General features: G+C 43.7%; 1 protein-coding gene across 2 annotated transcripts in view; it reads right to left on the reverse strand.

Annotated features, from left to right (window-relative positions):
• Acp3 (acid phosphatase 3) overlaps positions 1–25,263 on the reverse strand; it is a 44,837-nt gene that overhangs the window by 13,093 nt on the left and 6,481 nt on the right. For both annotated transcript variants that reach the window (XM_055629814.1, XM_055629815.1), the window contains exons 2-10: positions 21,317–21,412; positions 19,290–19,376; positions 18,472–18,624; positions 14,602–14,700; positions 12,053–12,145; positions 9,855–9,987; positions 6,719–6,801; positions 4,924–5,027; positions 117–286 (exon numbers count right to left, since the gene is read on the reverse strand). In XM_055629814.1, coding sequence (XP_055485789.1) covers positions 117–286; positions 4,924–5,027; positions 6,719–6,801; positions 9,855–9,987; positions 12,053–12,145; positions 14,602–14,700; positions 18,472–18,624; positions 19,290–19,376; positions 21,317–21,412 — 1,018 coding nt within the window. The remainder of the gene's footprint in view (positions 1–116; positions 287–4,923; positions 5,028–6,718; positions 6,802–9,854; positions 9,988–12,052; positions 12,146–14,601; positions 14,701–18,471; positions 18,625–19,289; positions 19,377–21,316; positions 21,413–25,263) is intronic.

Here is a 25,263-nt window from a genome sequence, read left to right on the forward strand (position 1 = left end):
TTCCAAGCTGGGAACCAGGGACAAAGAACTTCCTGGAACCCCCAGTTGCTTGAGAATGCACCCCACTTTCCTGCCGAGCTCTGCGAGCTCACTAACCCAAACCAAGCTCTCAGTACCTTGGTGGTTGCTTGTGCCCATACACTCCGTGGACCAGTCCTCTGGGATCACGGGGTCCAGCAGCTCTGAGAACTTCTCCAGAGGACAGCTGTGGGTGCAGCCCGGCAGCGTGAGTGGGTGGGGCTCGTGCTGGGTCTCATTCCGATAGTACATCTCCACAAAGTGGCCCCTGGTGCGACAGGCAGAAGACGGAGGTGTTAGTTCTGCAATGCTAAGTTGTCATGTGAATTCCTTTCCACCCACCTGGAACATATCCCTAAGGATCAGAGGAAGAGCTCCTGGGAAAGAAGGAATTCCAGTTTGTGCGGTGGGGTGGGGTGGGGTGGGGGTGGATATGCAGATTGAGACGGGTGGGACAGAGTTGGAGAGTGGAATTTCAAGGGCTGGTTTGTGTAGATCAAAGGACCAGCATCCTTCATCAAAGAAGATGATTAGAAGAGCTGGATGTGACTTTGAATAAGAATGAGCATCTACTTTCTTTTTCAAGACTTATTTTATTTTTATATGTGTGTATGCCTGTGAGTGTATGCAATGTGTATGTGTGTGTGTGTGCGTGTGTGTGTGTGTGTGTGTGTGTGTGTGTGTGCACCCATGGAGAAAAGATGAGGGCTAGGATCTGCTGGAGCTAAAATCACAGGCAGTTGTAGGTGTGGGCTGCCCAATGTGGTACTGGGAATCAAAGTCAAGAATTTTGTAAGATCAGTATGTGCTCTTAAATGCAGAGCCCTCCTTCAAGCTGGATTTTTTCTTGTTACTATCTATCTATCTATCTATCTATCTATCTATCTATCTATCTATCTATCTATCTGAGTACCCCCTAGATCCTGTTGAATACAGGACTTAATCTTTGGTCTAGCTTTCTTCACTTTTGTATTGAGGGGATGGACTCTACTGATTTCTTAGCGTTCGTGTTAGACTGGCCACATACAGGTCCTGGGCAAGAAGTCAGGGCCTTCATCTAAGACAGCGGTTCTCAAGATGTGCACCACGACCCCTTTATGGTTGAACAACACTTTCACAGGGGTTGTCTAAGCCCAGCAGAAAATGCCGACACTTACATGATGATTCCTACTAGTAGCAAAATTACAGTTATGATGTAGGAATGAAAATAACTCTGTGGTTGGGGCTCACCACAACACAAGGAACTGTATGAAAGGGCCACAGCGTCAGGAAGATCGAGAACCACTGCTGTAAAAGGACAGAGGTCAGCTTAGGGTATGATGGGAGGTGCTTTCCTTTCATCCTCCCTGTTCCCATTCGATCTCGGCATAAGGAGGCTGTTTATCTTTGTAAGCAAGAGAAAGTTTTGCTTTTCAGTCTTTTCTTAATGGTAAAGTTTGCAATAGATAAAGTTTTTCCTGATTTCCAAAGAGGGGGAGGCATGGGGTCTACTGAGGTGCTGGCTCTTTCTTTCCACATTCTGTCTCTTCAATGCTTCTCTCCTTTCTTTTTTTCTCTTTTCTCAGGGATTTTTTTTTCCCAGTATTTGTCCTAAATATGCACTCTCCTTAGCCGTAAACACAGAAATGAACAATGTAACACCGCTGGGGACATGCCAAGACTTCAGAGAAACTTCTCTTGGAAGAGAAAGTGGAAATGGATTTGATTCCCGAGTCATTCCAAATAGAGCTCTCCCAGGTCTTCTGAAAACAAACAGCCCGCACCAACCTGTTTGTGGAAGCAACTCACCAATGAATGAGTCAGGAGAAAAATTCAAGTAGGATTTAATGATCTATCACAAGTTTCAACTTGTAGACGTCTCTATAAGAAAGCTTTTAAAAGAGCCCTTTAAAGAAGAACGTAGTGACTGCAAATGTTCATTTGTGAGATATGTTTTTGTTTGTATATGTTTGTAATATGGTATGTGTGTGTGTACACCCCCCCCACACCTATGTAAACATGGTTGGAGCTCAGAGGCCAATGTCAGGTATCTTCTTCTATTGCTTTGCCCCTTAATTTGGAGACAGAGTCTCTCATTGTCGGGTGTGGAGATGGCTGTTTTGGCTGCACTGTCTGGCCGTTTATGGCTGGGATCAGCCTGTGTCTAACTCCTAGTACTGGAGTTGTAGGAGGCACACACACAGTTTTAATGTGGGTGCTGGGAGCAGCAGAGAGGAGGGGGCTGACGGAAGCTGGCAATGCCTCTCGTCTTGTTTCTGAAGAGACAGCCTAGAGCCGATCCTAGGATTTTAGCTCGATTTCTCAACCACGTGCCCAGAGTTGGTCTTCACACTCTGGTGTTAATAAGGTAGCATTTGTTTCCAAGCCTCTTACGGCCATGCTCTGATCTGTTTGCTAGTTTCCACTGCTGGAAGCGTCTCTCCGTTCACTTGAGGTGTCTGAGGGCAAGAGCAATTAAGTTGACATTTTAGTTCTACTTCTTCATGCTTGGTGTCCAACTAGAGGTTCAGGAAAGAGAGTGTCCCTGAAGGGGACTCACTCTGTTTGTAAGTGGTGAGGGTATAGGCTGAGGATGAAGTCTTAGTAGCCTGCAAATATATCAAGAGAGGGGTCTTAACAGCCTGCAAATATATCAAGAAAGGAGGTCTGTGGACCAATCACAGCGTATCTCATATGCACATGAAGGCTTGGATTTGTGCCAACCAGAGCACACACCTCGTGTAAAAATGAGAGTTTGTGTTTCATCAGTTAGTCTTGCCTTGTTAAGCACCAGTCACAACAGCCACTTTGCCATGCTACCAGGGGAAGTGCTCTGCCCTTTGCCTAGGCTGAAATGGTTGTAAAGCCATCTGGAGTTCACCAAGCCTGTGTTAGTACAATGTCTGATATAAACTATGTGACACAATCCTGCTGGCACTGTCCCTCAGGAGCTGGCACATCAGCTGTGACCATTATGGGTCTTTCAAGGCATTTATAGAATGTCCAAAATGGCTGATGCTGGCATAATGGTATTTCAGCAAACTAGCTATCTGATAGTCCTTTTGCTCAAGACAGCCAGGGTAGCAAGGGAGCACCCACCAGCTGCCAATTAAGGAGTTAAATTGCCACATTCCTCAATACCTTTGTCTATTTTGGCAAGTGAACATCAGAAGGAATGCTGATAATAGAGAGCATTAAAGAGCATACCATCCACACTAATAGTGATTTCAACAGATTTTTAACAAATGCTTAACACCTGCCCTTTGCTCCCGGGGGAGGCTTAGATCTTTCCAAAAGCTGGCTCCCTGCTTTCTGTTTGTGGATGTGATGTGAGCGCTCAGCTGCTGCTCTAGGCCCACGCCTGTCTGTCTGCTTCGATGCTCTCTGCTACGATGGTGATGGACTCTTGTCTTTCTGGAGCTGTAAGCCCTAAATGAACCCTTTTTTCTATAAGATGCCTTGATCATGGCATTTTTTATCAAAGCAAAGTAACTAAGACATTTGTCTCTAGTAACCATCTTTTTCCTGATTTACCTAGAGCGGTGGTTCTCAATCTGTGGGTCATGACCCCTTGGGGTGTCAACTGACCTTTTCACAGGGGTTGCCTAAGACCATTGGAAAAACACAGATTTATGTTACAATTCATAACAGCAATAAAATTACAGGTGTGAAGTAGCAGTGAAAATAGTTTCATGGTTGGGGATCACCACAGCATGAGGAACTGTATTAAAGGGCCACGGCCTAGAGATTCTGCAGTTGAAAAGTGAAACTCTTCGTTTCCAAAGTCCTTCCATGCCAGGTGAACTAGGACGTTTGGAAATCTCCAACCTGGCTTTTCTTTATTCAGAGGCCAAGACAGTCACCAGGCCTCAAGAGGGTAAATACTGCTCAGCAGCTATGCTCTAAGATGATGAGCTGGTGGATGTGAGTTACCAGGAGCTGTGGGGACGGCTTGGACTGTTTAGGTGAAAGATATTTTACAAAAGCATCAAGCATCCTTATTTCCCTCATGGCATCTTGTACCACACATTTTTCCCCCAACGGAAAAAAAATGCAATGTTTGCCTTCATTAAAAAAAAAAAAAAATTTCCTTCACTTTGGATGTTTCTCTCAATCCGTCTACTGTGTGTACATCATTTCCCAGTAAAAGGCTCATGGACTCAAAAGAGCCAAAAGTCCTGTTACTACTATCCCTTCTCTCTGAGTATAAAACCAAAATGATTATAGACTGACATGATGGGCCTTAAGAAGGCAAAAAACAATAATAGCAGCCTGGAATAATAGCACATGCCTGGAACTCCAGCACTTCCAAGGCTGAGGCGGGAGGATCAAAGGCAGCTTGTGCTACACATTGAATTCTAGGCTACTCCCAGCCATGGCGGTGAAACGCCGTTTATACAAACAGACAAGCCAAGAATTACAACTTCTAGCTGAGGGGCTGTAGAGGGTTGGCGGCTTGTAGAAGAGGAGAAGTTTACATTAGAGGTGTATTCCTGTTTGACCATTCTCCAGTGCGTAGCCCCACACCTACAGATATATGGGCAATACAAATGGTCACAAATTGGACTTAGTGGGGTAACATACAGAAGACATGAAATTGGGAAAATGTGTATGTGTGTCTCTGGTGGGGGAGGGGAGGCATCAGGGTGAGCGAAGTGGATCCAGGAGGAATTTAGGGAAATATGGACACAAATAGGTTCAAAACGCGTCGAATGCATGAATGAAATCCTCAAAGGATTACTAAAGATACATATTTAAAAATAATCTCTATGAGGTCCAGGGCAGCCAAAACTACATATTAGGATCCTGTCTCAAACACAAACACACAGACAAACAAACACACACACACACACACACACACACACACACACACACACACACACACACACACACACACACACACAGAATAGCAAAGCAGACACTTACCTCTCATCATGATACAATTCCATTATGTGGCAAGAAGCGTAGGGAGGTAGAATTCCATTATAGACATCTAGCGCCATCTGCAGGCCACTCACAGTTGTGTCGTGCTGCAGAGATTGGAAACAATTTTACTGTTTGCTTCCTGATTCAGATTTACACGTGGTGGGCTTCAGCCATGGGTAAGATACAATGATGGCTCCTGGTTCCTCCATACTCTCAATATGTAAAGGGGGAAAGAAGGAGTTTCTCCTGTATGTCTGGGCAGTCAGGTTTACTCATATATTGTTTTTATTTCAAAGACGGACTAACTGATATCCAGAGAAATTAGTCACCTCACTTGATTTCATAAATAGAATAAATGTGAAGCAAAGTTTGTGGTTTTAAGTTCCATGCCTGTGGAAGCCTCCCTGCTTCCCACACTCTATAGTGATTTTTGACACATTTAAAAAGTCTGGAACACATGCCGAGTTACATTTCCCACAGGTTTGCAACGTCTTTGACTTTAAAGTTGATGAAGGGTATTTGAGACCAAGGATGTTCAGGAAGGTTAAAGATATAAGGGAGATTTAAAAAATGTTAAATGGTTAACACAATAGTGATTTACCTCAGAGTGGTTTATAGTTCCACTTCTGGCGTGGATAAGCTGTCTAATCTGAGGTAAGCTGTATCTTCCATTGTTTATAAAAATGAAAGAACATTTTGAACTGTTTGAACTGTCCGGAGCTGGGGCTATATATACCTCAGTTGTTAGACTGTCCAAATCCCTGGGTTCAATCAGTGGTTCTCAACCTTCCTGTTGCTGCAATCCTTTAGTACAGTTCCTCATGTGGTTTTGACTCCCAACCATAAAATTATTCCATTGTTACTTCATAACTGTAACTTTGTTACTGCTATAAACTGTAATGTAAATATCTTTTAGTCAAGATATCTGATATGCAACCATGGTGAAGGTGTTCATTCTCAAAGGGGCCGTGACCCACAGGTTGAGAACCACTGCTCTATGTGGTCCAGCCTTGCCTTGGACGCATAGCAATCTTTGTTTCGTCCTCCCAGGTAAATGCTAGGATTACACGCAAGAACTATCACATTCAGCCTCAGGTTTTGTTCTATGTAATTATAATTGATTTAATTTTAACGTCAACGTTCTATATCCGGAGGACGAGGTTATCTGTGAATTTGATACCAGAGTTTCCCCAAAGTGTTCCTAGCTGTCCACTGTTCTAGCAGTTCTTTTCATGAGCCCCACACCAGTGAAAAACCACTTACTACTCTCTCTCTCTCCCTGTCTCTGTCTCTCTCTCTGTTTCTCTCTCTCTCTGTCCCCTCCTTCTCGGTTTTTTCAAGACAGGAAGACAGGGTTTCTCTGTGTAGCCTTGGCTGTCCTGTACCAGGCTGGCCACGAACTCACAGAGATCTGCCTGCCTCCCCATGTGCTGGGATTACAGGCATACACCATTGCTCCTGCCTCCCTACCTCCTCTCTCTCCATGATTCAGGGGGCTGCCTAATTCAGGGTGCCAGATGCACCTCTTTCCCATGCCCTGCAGCAAAAGGATGGCTGGCTACCTTTGCACTTGCTTCTAGTGGATTTCATGTTGCATTGTCTGGTGTGTATGTCTGTATGTTTGTCTTGCTGCTGGTATTAGCATCACATTGCAAACTCCTCAAGGACAGAGTGATATATTCAATGCTAGAAGGTTAGTGCAGGTTTCTACCATTCTCTGGGGGATAGAGACCTAAAGATGGTGAGAATGGTACCCTTGAATGTGTCTATGCTAAATGAACACAGAGGCACTTACTGCAGAATACATGACAAATTTCTTGTACTTCTGTGACTGAGCGGCAATCTTCATGTTCTTGAGGATTTCACCAACCAGGACACCTTAAAGGAGACAAGACAAACAACAGAGTTAAATCAAACATAGCTTTATATAATGGTCTGTGGGCTTCCTGACTAGTCACTAATTGAGAGTTCTGTCTGTTGTGAGTTAACAGATGAGGCAAAGGCTTAATTTTGGCTCCTCATCTGGTGCATTCCAGGCAATAAGATTTAGGTCTTGTAGAAGCTAAAACTCAGAGGCATACATGCCTCACCCGGCTGGGAGGGGAGTGCTGAATGGGCCCCCGGGCCCTCTTTTGTCCCAGCTTCCATTAAAGCTCAAGTTAGGAGGATATTCCCATGCTTTCCCAACCATAAAGACAGCTCATTGTCAGTCAATGATCTTTTCCCACATCAGCCGGACCGAGAGATGATGGTATTTGAATCTTCACACCTGGCTTCTGCTCTTTGGTAGTCAGACCTGTGGGAGGCCACGGGAGAAAGCAACTCTCCATATGTATACACACACCAGGGACTCTCTCCTGTGGACCATTTCTTCAGCTTACCCAAGGGGTGTGAGGGTGTGTGTGTGTGTGTGTGTGTGTGTGTGTGTGTGTGTGTCACTACGTAGGGTCAGCCAGCATTGTCAGCTTTCACATAGGGACAAGGGACTCTTCTCCTGAGGTGTTTAGCAAGGTAGGCAAACAACTGCCATCTTCATTCTGTCCATAGATGGAAAGCTGGGCGCCGGGGGTGGGCGTGGCCTAGCAATGCCAGAGTCAAATTGAGGACATATTGCCTCCCAGAGCTCCCACAACCTTCTCTGTTGAGGAGTCTCAAGAGAGTTGAGTCCTTGAACCCTGGATGGTGTATGACTCTGGCTCAGGAATGAGTGGTTGATGACGTAAATTTTTGGTAATAAGCCAAACCGAAGGCAACAGTCTGACCATAATCCCAGAGTCTGTAGGACTTTCAGAAATGCATACCAAGCAGTTAAGATGGACCGAATGATGCTAAGTGAGCCAGACAAGGTCCCTGTCCTCCCATAAGGCTCATGAAATAGTTACATTTAGGCACTTATGGGCAGATAAGTTAGTGAAGGAGACAGGTGACCTCTTCTGTGTGCGGATGCTGGAATTTCCTGGCTGTGACTGGAAGAAACTGGATGCTCCATCCTGAACAAGTCCATGCCTCTGTCCCAGGGAAGGCTGCCCCATGGATACTTAGGAGACTTCATCTTGTTCTTCAAGCCACCTCAATCCTAACCTCAGTTGCTAAGGTTCCGAGAATCATGAAAACCACCTGCAAAGAGAAGCTTGCCCTCAGCGGGGGCCTCCGTGGCAGCCTGTAGCCCTGGCAATGAGTATGGTACCCTCTCTAGTGCTGGGGCAGTTCTTCTCCTGACTACCTTAAGTACCCTTAGGCTCTGAAATTCCAATATACTGATGTGTATATGGGGAAATGAAACTCGGCAACATCTCCGACACTGGGTAGTTTGTAAGCAGAAGAGCTGGGCTTTGAAGCCAAGGAGCTTATACTGAAACATGGTGCTTGCTTCTAGGTTCGTGTGCCCATTCTTTTCTAAATCCATGTAAATCAGACACAACTTCATTTGATTAAAAGACATGAACTCTACTTCTCTAACTTCTGATCTCTATATACAGCAAAGGCTAAGGGCACAACTGTCACATGGCACTCACCCCAGCACGGTACTTTATCAACAGGCCTAAACAATCCAGAAAGGCAGATATTTGCCAAGTAGGATAAGAAAAGGGCAAATACAAGGATGGAGGAGATTCAGGAAGAGAGTAATAGTGTATCCAGCTTTCATTAAGAGCTGGTTAAATAGAACAGAACCAGGCACGGGGCTGGGTTCAGCGTACAGGCAGTTCTTTGCCAGTCCCCAGTTGACGGCAACTGTTCCTGAACTATAGTTGGGGATCTTGGGGGTAGGTATGGGTACATCTTACTAAGTATTTTCACCCACAAAACCAGACGAAACGCAAAAGTTCCAGCAAACGTTAGGCGCCACTGGCCACCAGCCAGGTGTTCTTGTGTTGCTGTGTCGCAGAGGCAATGCGTGCTTTCTGTGTAGGATTTATCATTCAATCACCATGCGGTCACATGTCTCTCTCACCTAGCCAGATCGGAACAGCAGGCTGAGAGAATGTTTTGTAAAAAGCCATTCAGGAAGCGGGTATGGTGGTGCACGCTTGAGTGGTAAACATCTATTAGTAGCCAAAATCCGGATATAATTGTGCTGCTGTCCTCAGAGTATTGAGAGCATATCAGCCTGGGTGATCTTCTTCACTGTGTCAACACTTAACACAGTTGGACCTTCTCTTGTTTACCCCCAGTGACTATGTTGTAATAATACAGTATTGACTACATTCACCATGTCTGAACCTGACCCTCCCTAATTCATAGTTGGGCCTACTTATATTAATGTCCCTGCAGACTCCAGTGTCTGTCCATCCTGGCTTCTTTCTTCTACTCCCCAGTCCTGATTTAAAAAACCCAGCATCCTCCTTCCTGATTTGCCTTCATTTTGAGAGGGTGTCAAAGACTACAGCTGTGAAGTGGGGGGTCCCTGATAAATATCTCATTATCTTTCAATACCAGTATAAGAAGTTGTATAAATTTGTCAATTGCAGTATTTGTCAAATGTTTGCAAAACATATCCAGCTTTTGTCAACTTTCACGTTGTACCTCATCCTATCAGCTACCGGACACAATCCATTCTCCCAGAACCCAGACATAAATCCTTCGCTATTTTATGTGTAAGGAATGGGAAGGACCATTTGACTTTAGTCTCAAACTTTCATTTCCAGAAGTACAAATTAACACCCAGAGTGGGCAATGTCAATGCCTTATGGAAACGCAGCATCAACAGACAATATGTTAGGTACTAGGCACTGTAAACATATATTCGTTTTAGTATTCATGGTCTCTTCCGCGGTGTTTTTACCATATCAGCTTTGCAGAATGGAAACCGCAAAACGATAAAGGGACCACTGTAAAGCCACTCTGTGAATGGGTAACAAGTGGAGGTCAGACCCACACTGTCCAACTGCAAACCCAGCATTCTTTCCATGTTAAAAAAAAAAAATACTCACCCCCCTGGAGTCTAGATTTCTCTTTCTGCTTGTGAATTCCATAAAGAGAGAGCAGGGATAGTTCCGATAACTCTTTCAACTTAGTCATGGCGTCTTTGGTGGCCCAGGGGGGCAAAGTGAAATTGTGGGCACCCTGCAGAGAAGGGAGAGGAGGAAACTATGTGCACACAGTTGTGATTTATGACTCTCTTTGTTGACTTCCACTTCTCCCTTCATCTCACAACGAGGACATCTAGGGTCACGCAGCCTTGCTGATCTTGCCATTTCACTCTAAGTATTTATGAGAATTAGTAATGGTTTTCAGATGGAAAATCTAAATAAACTAATCTGTTCTTCCTTACAAGCACCAGAGCTTCATGGCTTAACTCCAAGTCTAAAAAAAAAATTAGATTTTGCACAAAATGATGCCACAGGGCAGAGATGTACCCCACCCCTTCACAAAAGGTTTAGAAATCTTGTCATGAACCTGTGAGGGAGGCTGTTCCAGTTATTATTATTATTATTATTATTTTTTGTCAGCTAGACATGAACTGGGGTCACCCGGGAATTGGGAATCTCATCTGAGGAATTCCCACCTTCAGGTCAGCCTTAGGTAGGCCTATGGGGCATTTTCCTAATTGAGAATTGGTGAGGAGGGACCAGCCCACTGTGGGCAGCAGCGCCCTAGCAGGTGGTCTTGGGTTATATAAAAAAACTGGCTGAGTGTGAATCAGAGGGAGCAAGACAGGAAGCGGCATTCCCCTGTGGTCTGTTTCCAGGACAAAGACAAAAAGAGCATATAGGGTTAGATGCTGTTTCCTAGAAATCAGAAGGACTTTCTTATGAGGCCAGTTATAAAAGCTCACGTATTTCTGGAATCTTCCCAGGGATACAACAATCTTCTGGTTCACTGTCTAGGGGAATGTCTGTACCTCAGGCACAGTGAGTTGCTGGCAAATGTTAGCTAAACGTGTAACTGAGCTGCAAGCAGTAAAGATACAGTCTTTGCGCAGATGTTTATTGCCTATTAGGAAGAGTTGATTAGAGTTCTCTGGTTTTAAAAGTTGGTGAATGGGAGAGAGGAAGAGGAGGGGAGGGAGGGTTGGGGGAGGGGGGGAGAAAGGGGAAGCAAAGAGGCTATGAGAAGCGCAGCATGAAGTAAAGGGATGCAGAAGGAAGAAGTGGGGGATGTGAAAATGACCACAGGTAACATGGCCTTATCACAGAATAATTCATGTCAAACCATCTGAAGTCATTGGGGCTCAGCGGTAGCATGGCTGTTCCCTGGCCTTAATCTTTAGGATAGGCAAATGAGCAAATAGAAAAGGAGAATAAAAAGAAGAAGGAGGTGGAGGAAAGGAAGGAGAAGAAGAAGAAGAAGAAGAAGAAGAAGAAGAAGAAGAAGAAGAAGAAGAAGAAGAAGAAGAAGAAGAAGCTGCTGCCTCTACCAGGACTAAAATGAGGAGCCTTAAACAAATGCTGAAGATAAAGAGAATGCATAGTTAGGTCACCTGACTGCCCTGGAAATGGGCAAAGTGTGTCATCTTTCATTGGACAGAAGTAGTAAGGTAACCCCTGTCCCACATATTCATGATATCAGAAGTGGGCAGGAGGCATGTAGGAGTCAGAATTTTGCTCCAAGAGACAAGGAATAAAAATTACTCTTTTTGGCCAGAAGATGGAGCCTGGTGAATGAAAAGCATCACATGGTGGGAAACCTAGTGCTTTAGCTAGGAAGATGGGAAGATGATTTCAAAAGCATCACATAGGGGAGTTTTTTTGTTTTTTGTTTTTTGTTTTTCTTACAAGCCATGTCTGACAGCCTGGCCTATAGTTGTCTGGCTTAGCTCAATATCCAGAGAGCTGGCAAATTTTCTCCCCCTTTTATATGTAACAACATCGCTTAAATTTTTTTTTTTTCCATTAAAACCAGTGACAGGAACCTGGCATTCCAATGTGACTGCAAAATAAATGAGAGGCAATGTTTTGAAGAAAAGCAATTTTTGTTTGCAATTTTCTAAAGGGCAAAAACAAACAATGAGAAAAGAGAAGAACAGATTTCCAAGCTTATAGAAGGAGATCTTGAGTTATACTTCAATATGAAAGGCCATAGAAGCAGCACATTTTCAAAAAGCAAAAGAAAATGAATTTATCAGATTTGATGTATGAGTCAAATCATAAAATCAGATTGCAAATGAATCTTTGATAAGTTCTTTTACCTCGCAATATAAAGGGTCGTAAACATTACTCCAAATTCCAAAAAGATCCTGGTTGGTGAATCCTGACAGTGATGACAAGGTTTCTATGAAGCTCTGGAACACAAGAAGGAAAATATTTCTGCAAAGGGCTTCTCATCATCCACAGACGCTGATATCTACCACAGCAAGATGCAGCGAGTGATACTGGCAACAATAATGGTGACGAAGAAATATGATATGAGCTTATTTCTCACAGTACCTTAAAACTGCAGATACATGCTGGCTTATGGCCACACCTTCCTGATTTGTCCTGAAAGCCAGCAGAAGCACTCTGCCTGGGACTCTTTTTCCAAAGTGGGTGAAGAATAATACATGCAAATGAATGTCCCCAGCCAAGAAAAGAAAGGGAGGGCAAAGCGCCCAGAAGTCTCTGGTTATACGAATGAGCTCTGGATGAAACACAAGCATTTCACTCACTAGAAGGTTCTGTGTGGTCATAATGACATGCGTGTTAGACTGTGAGGTTGGTAGCCATTTCTAGGAAGTCTTTTGGAAGACCGTTTGATGGATACATTTTCCAGGAGGCTACTTCTTGCCCATATTAACCCCAACAGGCTTCCAGCAAACAAACAGCAATAGTAGTGTCCCATTGCTGTGGCTGGGAAGACAGCTGGATTCCTAGCACCTGTGGGAAAAGCCATACTTGGGGGCATGAGCTTGGGACTTCAGCCAGTGTAGGCAAAGGGTGAGCCCCCATTCCTGGTGAGAGACTGTGCCTCAAAAAACTCAAGGTGGACCATCCTGAGTACTGACATTTGAGGGTGACCCTGGGCTTCACATGTAAGAGTATACACACAGGCAAACAGACACACACACACACACACACACACACACACACACACACACACACCCTAGATATGAAAGATGGTTCTTATTCTTTCTGCCTTATACTCCAGAGAGCATGATTTCTCCCAGGAATTCTGTCAAGCTCCTCAAGGGCAATTTATTCCAATGCTATTTTAACTTCTCAGGACCATCAAAAAGAGAGAGAAAACTTTCAAAGTGTTTGTGTGTTGGTTGTAATGCCAACACTAACAAAGACTGCTCAGAAAATACAGTGAGTTCATTGTCACTTGTAGGTACCAATATAAAGCACAAAACATTAGCAAATAATTCAATTTCACGTGAAGGGGAAAAGGCTTAATTTGAGAAGTGTAAAGATGGTTCAGTTCTAGTAAATCTACGAATATGGTTAATCACAGTCATGATTCAAAGGGGAAGATGATTATATTGAAAAATCTTTCAAAAGATTAAGAAATGAGCTGATTAAGACACACATGAAGTCAGAGAAGACAGATTTTGTTTTCTTTTAGTTTTGAGGCAGGGTCGTTGTGTGTTGCCCTGGCTTGCCTAGACTTCCCTGTGTAGTCCGGGCGGTCCTGAACTGTATGGCTCTCTTCCTGCCTCTGCCTCCTAAACGCTGCGATTACAGATGCGTTACCACCATGCCGGGGGATGAGACACATCCTCAACTTAGTAATAATAAAAAAGAACGAGCACACTTAATGGTAGAAAACATATAAAATAATAACATGATGAGTGGCGCCCACTACAACAGTGCCATTGTAAGTACTGGCCGGTGCAAGCAAGCCAGAGAAAACAGTTAGACAGGTAGGTACTGGAAAGCTAGAGATAAACCATTGTTATTTACAGTTAGTGTAAACTGGAATGGATACGCCAAAAGTATAAACACAGGGCCTGGAGGGATGGCTCAGGGATCAGGAACACTTGTTGCTCTTGCAGAGGACCTACGTGCAGTTCTCAGCACCCACATGATGGTTTGCAACCATCAGTAACTCCAGGGGAATTGACCCCTCTTCTGACCTCAGCAGGCACCAGGCATGTGTGAGGTACACATACACATAGGCAGCAAAACAATCATGCACATAAAATTAAAAGATTTTAAAATATATTTACATTTAAAAAATTATACAAAAACACATGGCAGAAGCCTAAAATGATCTTTTCATTTATTTGTTTGTCTGTCTGTCTGTTTGTTTTTCAAGATAGGGTTTCTCTGTGTAACCCTGGCTGTCCTGGACTCACTTTAGAGATCAGGGTGGCCTTGAACTCACAGAGATCTGCCTGCCTCTGTCTCTAAAAGTTCTGGGATTATAGGCATGAGCCATTTCACCTGACCTAAAATGATCTTTAAGATAAGAACAAAGACTCCATATTTTTTTATAAGGAACTTCCACATCAAATGATTATAGGTCCTCCCTAATTTAAAATAAACTTAATAGTATCTCATTAAAATACTAACCATTAAATATTTTTGAAACTCAACTGGCTGATTCTACAGTTGACAAAGAAGCTAAAAATACCCACATGAAAATTCAGAAAATAGAGGAGTCAGGTGTGGAGGCGAGAGCCTTTAATCATAGCACTCGGGAGGCAGAGGCAGGCAGACCACTGACAGACACATTTGCCCACAGTTCTTTCTAGAAGGCAACCTTTCATCTTTTGTCTTGACCGTCATACCCCACGATACACTACATGACAGTACTAACTTTATATGGATGAAGCCGCTTCTGGAATTCCTCAGATTGCAAAGTCTCCCTCTTGAGTTCTTGAAAACGAGGACAGTCCCTGAAAGGCAGGTAGAGCAACTGCGGACAAAAGGAAAAACATAAGGCCTTGATTAGCCAGAGGAGCTTTGGCAGAGGCTCAGTGCCAACGGTTTAAGCTTCGCTAGGTCTAAAGCAACCTCAAAAGACCCAAGAGTCCTTGGAATAGAAATTCTAAAATTAGAGGCAATGAGGCAAGTAGTCTGCAGGTCCTAAAATAATAGGGCAGGTACCCTGACAGGAAACTGTGATTTATTCATTTTCCTTTCATGAACTTGCTGCTGGTAAATATTCGCCGTCGCTCATTTTCCACGCGGATGACTGTTATCTTGTGTCAAGCGCACACATCTGTTCTACCCTCTCTTCCCCAGAAGGAAGGTGAAATAAATTAGAGGTTTGGGAGAGAACCTTAAAGGGATCGACTGTTCACTGACCTCACGCTGGCAAGGCTGCAGACTGTCAAAATAAGTGTTCCGTGTATGGAAGATATAATTAAAAATCAATTAGGAGGACAAAACGATGATTGTGAAGGCAGCATAAGTTTCGCGATCGCTCTTAGCTTTAGCTGTGATGCACAGGCTACTGAGTTTGTTTTGGGGGTTCCAAGGTTCATCCGCTCCTTTTTTTTTTTTTTTTTGCAGCCCGTGGTGGAGAGGACTATTCGAAGGCCACTCTTGGATCACTGAAGCTCTGAAATTGAGTGTGTATAAAGCTGAGGCCAGCTTCCTCTTCCGTTATCCCTTCTTGCCAACGTCTTTTACTTCTGCCTACGATAAAGTTTGGAAACCTGCTTTGTAGGCAGTCGCCAGAACTGGTCTACTTTCAAGCCAGGTCACTCCCCACGCTTCCTCTCTGGTCAGTTGCTGGCTGTTCCCCGACCTTCCCAGGCCATTGTCCTCGCAGAAACCACACTCCTCCTTCAAGGCACCCCGCATCATTTTCTGTGGGTTTTAACTTCTACAGACTTTTCATTTTACCCGGAGTCAATTCCAAGCTTGCCACGGTGGCTGAGGTGAGGTGACCATTCACCAACAGTGGGTGCCCTGCCCTGCTCCCCCCTGCCTGACTTCTCACACTCTCTTCTCCAGAAATACCTTGGGGCTTTCTTGCATGGCGCTGAGGCCCACCTCTTATCCCAACCCGAAAGCATTTCATCACGGTTCTTCTTTACCGTCTGTTTCCTGCATTATCTATTTCTCACAAGACGCTTCATCTCAAGTGAACCAGACTTGTCTCTGTCATGCTGGCCGCTGTAGTGCTGACAGCTAGAGCAAGCGCGTGTCGTGTTAGTCACTGCTCAGCCTTTACAAGCCGCTTCCTGTCTGTCCTTTCTGACTCTGTGTGTCACCTGGTTTTATCTTTGCTTCCTTCCTTTTTACGAGCACGTAATCTCAGACCTTCGTTTCGTCATCCCCGAATTGTATCAACAACCGCCCTCTGAGGCTCCCACATCTTTTCCTTCTAAGCGTTGTCGGGACAGGGATGTACCATGATGCTCACCACACCCACGCGGTACAGAGGAATGCACGCTTCCGTGTCCTCCCCTACTGCGGCAATCTGGTTCACAGTCCCGCTCTGTGAGGACCTGCATCTCTGCCCTGGGTGGCCCCTTCTCCGAACCCCTTCAGCACAAGCAATCTGGGTTGAAACCATCGCCCACCATCTTGGACGGTGTCATGTGGTTGATACATGCTAAGTTTCTTTCATGATCTAGGCATGATCAAGCCCAGCCTTACATTCATTCAGCACAGCTCAGAGAATAATCTAGTGTTTTTATCAATTAGGTTAGACTTCTTCATCGATCAGAGAATTTTGTTTGCCTTCATGAAAACGTAGCTGGAACCTATGGATAGATTTTTGTTTGTTTGTTTCTCTCTCCATCTCCCTCACTGGCTGTTCCTTTTTTCATCTTCCGATAGCACCAGTATCTTTAGCGTGTAATTTGATTATCATCTGTCTGGGTTACAGGTTGGCTAGCGCTTTTGCTTCCCATTGCAGTGTTTGATACTGCATTTTCGGCTTCATCTCTGTAGAAAAGCCTGTGGTAAACATGGTGTATATATATATATATTTTCTTTTTGGAAATTATTATTCAAAAAATATAATAATATTTATTATATTACAAAATTATTATATGCAAAATATAATAATATTTTATCATAATATGATGCTTCCCTTTTGAGTCTGTGAAGGTAAGGACATAAATGCATTATTCTAGTTCTTCAGAAAACATCAGGAAACACATACTAAAAAGGTTATAGTAGATTAACCTTGAGTGAGTTTGAAGGGGAGGTGGTTCTATTTGCTACAAAGCATTCTGAAAAATTCTATAAAGCATGCATGAAAAATTTATACAACCATTAAGCCAAGTCTGTAGGAGTATTGACAGGCAGAGAGGAGAATAGTGTGTCCCAGAAGTCCCTGGGAAAAGCTAATACACAGAGTGTGAGATGCTGTTGTGATTTGGGCACGGCCCCCAGAGGAATCATGTGTTGGAAAACTGGCCTCCTGTGAGGCTATGTTTCGAGGCTGTATGGTTAGGAGGTGACTAAGGGATCTCTGTGGGTGGGAGGGGGTTTGTTACAAAAGCAAGCTCTTGCTCTGTCAGGTCACTCACCTGATTCTGAGCAGATGTTAGTGTCATGCCTTGAGCCTCAAGTCTTCAGAAGTGTGACCTGAATGAGCCCCTATATTTAAATAAGTTATCCAGTTTGTAGTGCTCAGTTACAAAAACATAAACTGGTCAAGCCTAAAATGCACTTCAGGGAAATTAAGGAATAACTCTCTGTTCCACACTGGTTAATTCGTATTCCCTTACATGCTACAGTGGAAGGTTAGATTCATTTTTTTTTCATATTTTTCTAAATACCAGTTCCTATGAAAATGTTAGATTTCTTGGTCAGCCCACCTGTATGAGTAAAAAGGGGTTTCTCTCAAATAGCTCCATTTAAGCAATGTGGTGTATGGGGCTGCATCTTAAACTTGGGTGCCCAAAAAATCATTTAGGGAGATTATTTTAAAATGCTGATGTTGGGGTTGAAGAGATGGCTCAGCAGTTAAGAGCACTTATTGCTCTTCTGTAAGACGAGGGTTTGATTCCAAGCATCCACTGTCGCGTTCACAACCATCTGTAATTCCAGTTCCTAGGGATTCAGTCCCCTTTTCTGGTTTCTGGCCATTCACACACGTGCTCCATGGATATACATGCAGGCAAAAATGCTCATTCACATATAATAAAAGAAAATAATTAAAAAGATTCTGCTGCAAGGGCCCTGCCTTCAGAGGGTGACTTGTTATGAGGCGTGCCCCTCGTCATTGGGCGTTCTGAAAACTCTCAAGGCACTTCTCACAGGCAGCTAAATCTAGAACCACTGTCTCACAGGGAAGAAGATGCTTTGGGTGGGAGGGGCCCAGGATTAACTGCTGCCGACTAGCAATGTGGCACTGGGCGGAGTTTGTTATTTTACCTCTCTGAGAACTTTATGTCATTTGTTCCAGAATGTAAACTTGTAACAAGAGAGGAGTGCTTGATGGGAAGGGAGATCTTTGGATATTTGGGGGAGATAATAAACCTATGTTGGGCATTAAAATTTTGGGAATTGAAGGCAGAACACGTGTGTATGTGTGTGTGTGTAGGTGGAGAGAGGGAAATTAGCAGAAGTTGAAATGGTAGTAAGGTAAAATAAATCCAAAGAAAACCTCAGCTCCTAGCCTTGCTAATCTGGGTTTTGCATGTCCTATGTGTCCAGCATGCTGAGTCTGTAAGTCCCCAGCAGCCTAGTTTCCTCCTCCTGGATTACCCAGGATACTGACCCGATCTTCAGAGAGAGACACTGTGTGCACTGGGATGGGCTGCCAGGGCAGGCTGGGATTCCAGACGCTGATCCCCTCTGGGGGAAACAGGGCTGCAAGGTTTGTCATTGCACTCATCAAGGTCCGGTCCACATCTGTGCTTCGAATATAAACCTAGATGTGGAAAAGGCAAACCAGATGGAAAATTAGAAAAAAACTTGAGGTTTTCTTTCCGTGGGGCTGACACGGTACCAGGTAAAGAGCTGGAAAGGGAAATAAGATATCAGCAAGCAGGGCAGGCAGTGGTGGTGCATTCCTTTAATCCCAGCACTCGAAGGCAGAGGCACATAGGTATTCATGAGTTTGAGGCCCGCCTGGTCTACAGAATGAGTTACAGGACAGCTAGAGCTGTTACACAAAGAAACTCTGTCTCAAACAAACAAACAAAAAGTAAGTAAGTAAGTAAGTAAGTAAGTAAGTAAGTAAATAAATAAATAAATAAATAAATAAATATATCTACAAATTGTATTTGTCATGGGATAGATAGTACTGTGAAAATACAAGGGGACAAAGCAATCAGTAGGCCAAAAGTTGAATTGACCAGTTACACTAAGCCAAAGTATTTACACAGGTACTCATACAAACTTGAACTAAGACTCATAAATGTTTAGGAAAAAATAGTCTCATAAAGAGAAATATATCTGTAAACAAAACCTCTGACTTGTGCAAATTCTCTAGAAAATAGGCACGGGTATAAATTCTTAATATTCATGGAGAATTGGCTTGTTTTGTTCTGTTTTTCGAGAGTCAAGGTTCAAAGTCCTGGTTTCCCAACTTGCCTGATCACATTTATAGGACTCATTCAAGAATCCTCTGTATCTTCTCCTTATATAACTTCCCAGTTCATAATGCTGTTCCATGCCGCGCTACGGGGAAAAAGAATAAAAATGAAGGTTAGAGAAAGTATACACTGTCATGGAACTGTGCCTTTTCTTGTTATTTCTGACATGAACAAGCTGTGCACCACAGTTCCACAAGAAAACCATCTATTTACACTAAGACAAGAGAGAACAGGTACTTTAGTCAGGACTCCCTGAGGAGACGTATTCATCTTTGTCAGCACACAGTGCAGAGGCTTGTGTACAGTACATGTCCAGTTGATAGCTGGCGATTTACCTAGGTAAAAAAACTCATCTCGGGTGTGGTTCTGGGATCTGTGTGGGTGGAACGTTCAGAGTGATTGGCTGACCACCTTGTAGGGGTTTTTGTGAATGAAGACCAGCTATCTGATTAAGTGGAGTGTGCTGAATCTGAGGGTCCCTTACAGCCTTGTAGTAAACAGAATAATTTGCTACATTCACAGTCTATCTATGGCTGGCTCATTAAAAAAAAAAAAAAATAATAATAATAATAGAGCCTGTTACTCCAAGTGCGGTCTGCAGATCAGCAGAGGTGGCATCACCTGGTAGCATGTTAGAAATCAAGTTCTTGGGCCCTACTTTTGGTGTCCTGAGCTAGAAACTTTATGAGTGTTTTGCCTGCATGTGTGTTTGCACAGCGCATGTATGTCTGATGCCCACAGAGGTCGTAAGAAGGCACCAGATCCCCTAAATTACAGGTGGCTGTGAGCCACCGTATAGGTGCCATGGATTGGATCTGAATCATTTCCCAGAACAGCAAGCACTTATAACCAGGCAGCCCCACAAAATCTGTTTTTAACCATGTCTCGCAGAGAATCTGGTGTGTCACCCAGGTCAACCTTAGCTTAGTGGTCCTTGAGCATTGGTGGGCTAAAATAAAAGTATCCAGAGGCATCTGTTGAAACTCAGATTCCTCGGCATCTCCCTCTAAGATGCTAGCTCTCTGTACCTTGGATACCTGGAATCTGTTTTAACAAGGACCCCAGATGGTTCCAGCCTAGGGAACAGCGTGCCATGCTTTGAGAAGCATTGCATTTAGGCTTGAAGTCATTACAGAGCATCTTACCAGAGACACACAGTCACCGAGGATGTAGTCACTGAAGCTACTGCTTGCCCACACTCGCTTATTTGCTTATCACTTGGAGGCGTCTCTACTGTTACCTTTCATCAAAGATGAGGATGGCTGTTGGGAAGGAACACTGCTGTTCCACTGCCCGAGCCACTGTCTTCTAACTTACAGCTCACTCTTGCAATCTGATTGCTACTTAAGAGACTTCTAACTTTGAATCTGGACCTCATGGTCCTCAAAAATCTTTTGATCTCACTAGAAAAGCATAGCAAATAACCAGAAGCCCTATGCTAAAAACAAAAACAAAACAAAACAAAAAAACCCAAAAACAATCTATGCAATCTATGAATCTTTGTGATGTCCTCTCATTAGATAGAAAGATGGTTAGGCTAGGCTACGGTGGGAAGGGCTCTAAGCTTCTGAAGCAGTAGATACTGGCTTCCCATAGTTTCTCTGAGTTTTAATCTATATAAAACCTGATGGTTGGTTAGGGTTGTGATTCTCAGCTTTGGCTGAACATTAAAACCAGGCAAACAGCTGAGGACTTTCCAAACATCCTAACGCCCAGTCCATGCTCTAAGCCAATTAAACAAGGCATCCTTGTTATTTTTTAACATGTCTCTAGACAATCTCCACAGAAACCTTTCAACACTTAAATACAGTCATCAGGATAAATACATCAAAACAGAAAATTCTGTACATGTTTTGTCCTTCACTCAAAAATTTAACCAAAGCTATGGCTCACATGTGGAATCTGTACTTGAGAGGTAGGAGGAGGGGGATGAGGATTTTCAAAGTCATTCTTGTCTACATAAGTAGTTCAAGGCTAGCCTATGCCTCAAAAATACAAAATAACCACAAAATGGGTAAAACTAACCTGAGTGAGTTGGCCATATCCTTGTGGCCACGAGGATTCCTTGATGGGGTCATTAGGAAAGGTGCTGATGGGACTCCGGTCTCCATGCCGAAACAACTAAGAAAAGACAAGGGATAACCACATTGTAAAGTTCACTTGGGTGTTTTGTCTCCACTCCTCCTCGTAACGGAGTGTCTTGGACTGTGGCTGCTATCTTGTCTGTGCAGTGGGATCACCTGGAGAGCAATAGAAAACTCTGATGACGAAGTGCCCCCTCCCCAGCGATCTTGGTTTCATTAGTGGAGTTTATGACCCAGTCTTCCAAAATTCTGTTCAAGTAAAACTCAGGTGAAGAGTCACCAACCCTGGCAATGATGACATCAGGATCATTGGCCATTGGAAAGCGAGTGATATATTCGTGGGGATAGAGTCATGCATCCAAGACGACAGGGGCATGAAGACACAGGGGCATGAGTACACACAATCGTTTGGTGCAGACAGACTGATTAGAAATATTTTTCTCTTAATTATGGCGACAGCAACAGTGTTCTTAAAATTTTATGTATAATAAAAACAGTGGTTTTGAAGTGACATTCTCAATTGTGGATAATTTGGATCGGTGATTAGCTTTAGGTGGTTTGGGGCAGACAAATTATAGATCAGTAGGTTAGGAAATCCGGATCTCAGCACCTTAATAGATTGCTTTTGGATCTGTCCAGGCACCATGCTATTCTGACTGCACATTTGTTTCTGGAGAGAGATGTTTGAACTTCTGAAAGCTTCCTACTTTGATTCTAAAATGCCTTCAGAGTAGCATGCCAGGCCAAACTCAGTGCTATTTTATAATCAAAACAAAAGGAAAGAAAAGCGTTCAGGAAGACAAGATGAAGCTTTACGTGGATGCAGAAACTATTTAACAACACAGAGCACAGTTGCATAATACTTTGTTTGATCTGAGATCACTTTTGCTTGTCATAGACATGGAGAAAGGAACAACTTCAAATTTGAGTTACCTTTAGAAAGGAATTCCAGGATATCAGAGATGGCTTCTACAACCAGACACATCTTGGAGCCCAGTCACTGCTACCCACCTTTCCAGGGGTGAGTAGCTACTACTGTGACACAGCTTCCACAGAGTAGTAGCTTCACACTCATTTTCCAGGATTTTTCAATTAGCACTGTACATTTTCAGGAGTAGATAATACTCCATTGTAGGGAGCTGCTGTGTGCACTGTTTAGACCTTGGCCTCTTGCTCGCCAGCTGCTCATAGCAGTTCCTTGTTATGACGACTGAAAAGAGCAAACACCTCACCACTAGTTAGCCAGAGAGAAGTCCCGTAATGGGCAGAAGTCCAATAATAGAACAGAGAACAGCCCTGCCTACCACGGCCAACAACAACACTACTTCTCTGGGGTTTTCCGCACTTGCTTTGCCTTGAGAAGCTGCTGAGCTTCTCATGCCTAATCCTGTTAACCAGTTCTGCAGTTTAGCCACAATTCTTATTTTATACATTTTCCTGCTCATCTTAGTTAAACGACGAGTCCAAATTCTCAAGCATGTACCAGGCATCAGCCATGTGGCTTTCACAACAGTGTCTTTTTTTTTTTTTTTTGGTGTGTGTGTGTATGTGCGTGTGTGTCCGTGTGTTTTTGTGCGTGTGTGTGGGTGTAGACTGAACTCAGAGCTTTGAGTATGTGGTCTTTCACTGAGCTACCCTCCAGCCTTCAGCACTGGCATTCTTAACGACTCACTGTTGACAGCTTCGCTTCTTCAAACCCATCCCTTATCTCCTACCCCCCCCCTCCTCCCAGCTAAGTTAGCATGATCTGAGACCTGCGGATTTTCTTTTTAATAAGCTCTTTTCAGTATACTCTTTTCCTATAATACTAGAATTCAGGTGTGTGTGTTGCACAAGAAGACCCCAAACCTTGTTATAAAAAAAAAACAATCTCCAAGGCATTATATCTGATATCTAGTATTGAAATAATAAAGCTCACACACACACACACACACACACACACACACACAAAACCCAAGCAGACAAACAAGTGTGTCTTCATTAAAGGAACACTGGCCTGCAGGTTGCAATCACCTGTAATCCCAGAACAGAGGAACTGAGACAAGAGTTTAGCCTTAGCTACACACTGCCAAGACCCTGTCTCAAAACAAACAGGACTGGGCATGTTGGTTCATATCTTTAATCCCAACACTCAGGAACAGAGGCAGATAGATCTCTGTGAATTCAAGGCCAGCCTGGTCTACATTGTAAGTTCCAAGACAGCCAAGGCTACATAGACAGGCCTTGTTTCAAACAAATAAACAAACAACAATCCTCTCCAAAACCCAAACCAACAATAAAACTGCCAAGTGTAGTGCTAAATATTACATATCGAGTTGGAGGCCAGCCTAGGGTATATGAAACCTTGTTCAAATGAACAAAACAACACACTCACACAAACACAAATAAAATAAAACAACAAATAAAATGAATCAAGAGCATGGCACTGGGGTTAATCCTGACTATATCTAGGGATAACTGCGTTCTCAGTCGATACAGAAGATTTTAAATGTCACTACATTACAGGCTGACTCGTACTGTGAACTTTCTGGAAGGAGTGTGCTATAGAAATACTAAATAGCCCTGCTCCGGTGAGGGCCTGCAAGTTAAGATTTGCACGCGCATATGTGCATTCGTGCATGTGTGTGTGTGCTTGTGTGCGTGTGAGGATGGAATCCTCTGAGCTCAGAGCTGCTCAGGTCAACAACAGCTCTCAGACTGTCTAGGCATTCCTACGTCTACAGGAGGGCAGCCGCTCAGCTCTACCACAGTATTGCTCCTGACCTCAGTCAAGTAAGCCTACTCTATAAAAACCTTTAGAAAACCAAATAAATGTTATTAGAGGTCAGGAGTCTCCACAGAAGTAGTGATGATTGCAACAGGAAGAAATCTGGGAAAACTCCTCAAACACACACTCCTCCATGCTTCAAAGAGCCCTTTCTCTGATATCTCTTTTGACTGTTTTTGAGGTCTCCCTCTGTATACCTGGATCTAACTACGTAGTCCAGGCTTGAACTTGCAGTCATCTCCTGCTTCATCCTCCCAAACACTGGGATAGCAGGCATGATCCACCGTACCGGATTTCCTTTATCTCTTGTAATTCTTACAACTCCCTGCAGGCTGGTGATGTTGTTCCCAGCCCTCTGGTTTCCTGAGAGCTTTTTATTTTCATCATCATGTGTCAATGAGCTATGCTGTACAATCCTCTTTTCTTCCTTCCTCCCCTTGCCCTCAACTTCCCCTTCTATCACCCCAATTTCTGCCTTTGATTCTGGAATAGTGAGTTTTCCCTTGGACCATGCTGGAGTCTAACAAACCACCACGTTGTCCTTTCAGGTTTAGGACTCAAGACAGGATAAACTCTGTGGAATGACCTTGGACCCAAACCCCAGTGCTCACACTCCTAAACAAGCATTTTATACACTGAGCCATCTCCCCAGTCCTATTTTCTTCTTTTAAAGAACTGAGAAATAAATCTATTGGCAGGTAGTTAGAATGTAAGATTCTTTGGGTAGAAATGATGATTCCTGAAGGTAAAGGCCGTAAAAGGCAAGAGGGAAATCAGCGGCGAAAAGAGGCAGCAAGCAACCACATCCTGCGCTGGCCATGAGGAAGATGTAAGAGGCCTAGAAAGATCTTTCTTCAGGGCTCAGGAAGAACACGAAACACGCAGGAAAGAGGAGTGGTGCAAATCGTGTGTTACATCGCGCGCAAGCTGTAAACAGAAATGCCTGGCAATCTTTCTGGTTACCGAGGGCAAGTTTCAAACCCCAGCGTTGCCAACCCTGGCCCAGGTGACCGTGAGAAAATGACTGAACTCAAAGTTTTATATGCCTCTGTTCTCTTTCCAGGTAGCAACAAAATCATTTTCTGCCAGGCAAGAGCAACGTTAAGAATCCCATGTGTAGC

The sequence above is a fragment of the Psammomys obesus genome, unplaced genomic scaffold (genome assembly GCF_907164565.1).
Source record: "Psammomys obesus unplaced genomic scaffold, mPsaObe1.curated_primary_1811, whole genome shotgun sequence".
Lineage (NCBI taxonomy): Eukaryota > Metazoa > Chordata > Mammalia > Rodentia > Muridae > Psammomys > Psammomys obesus.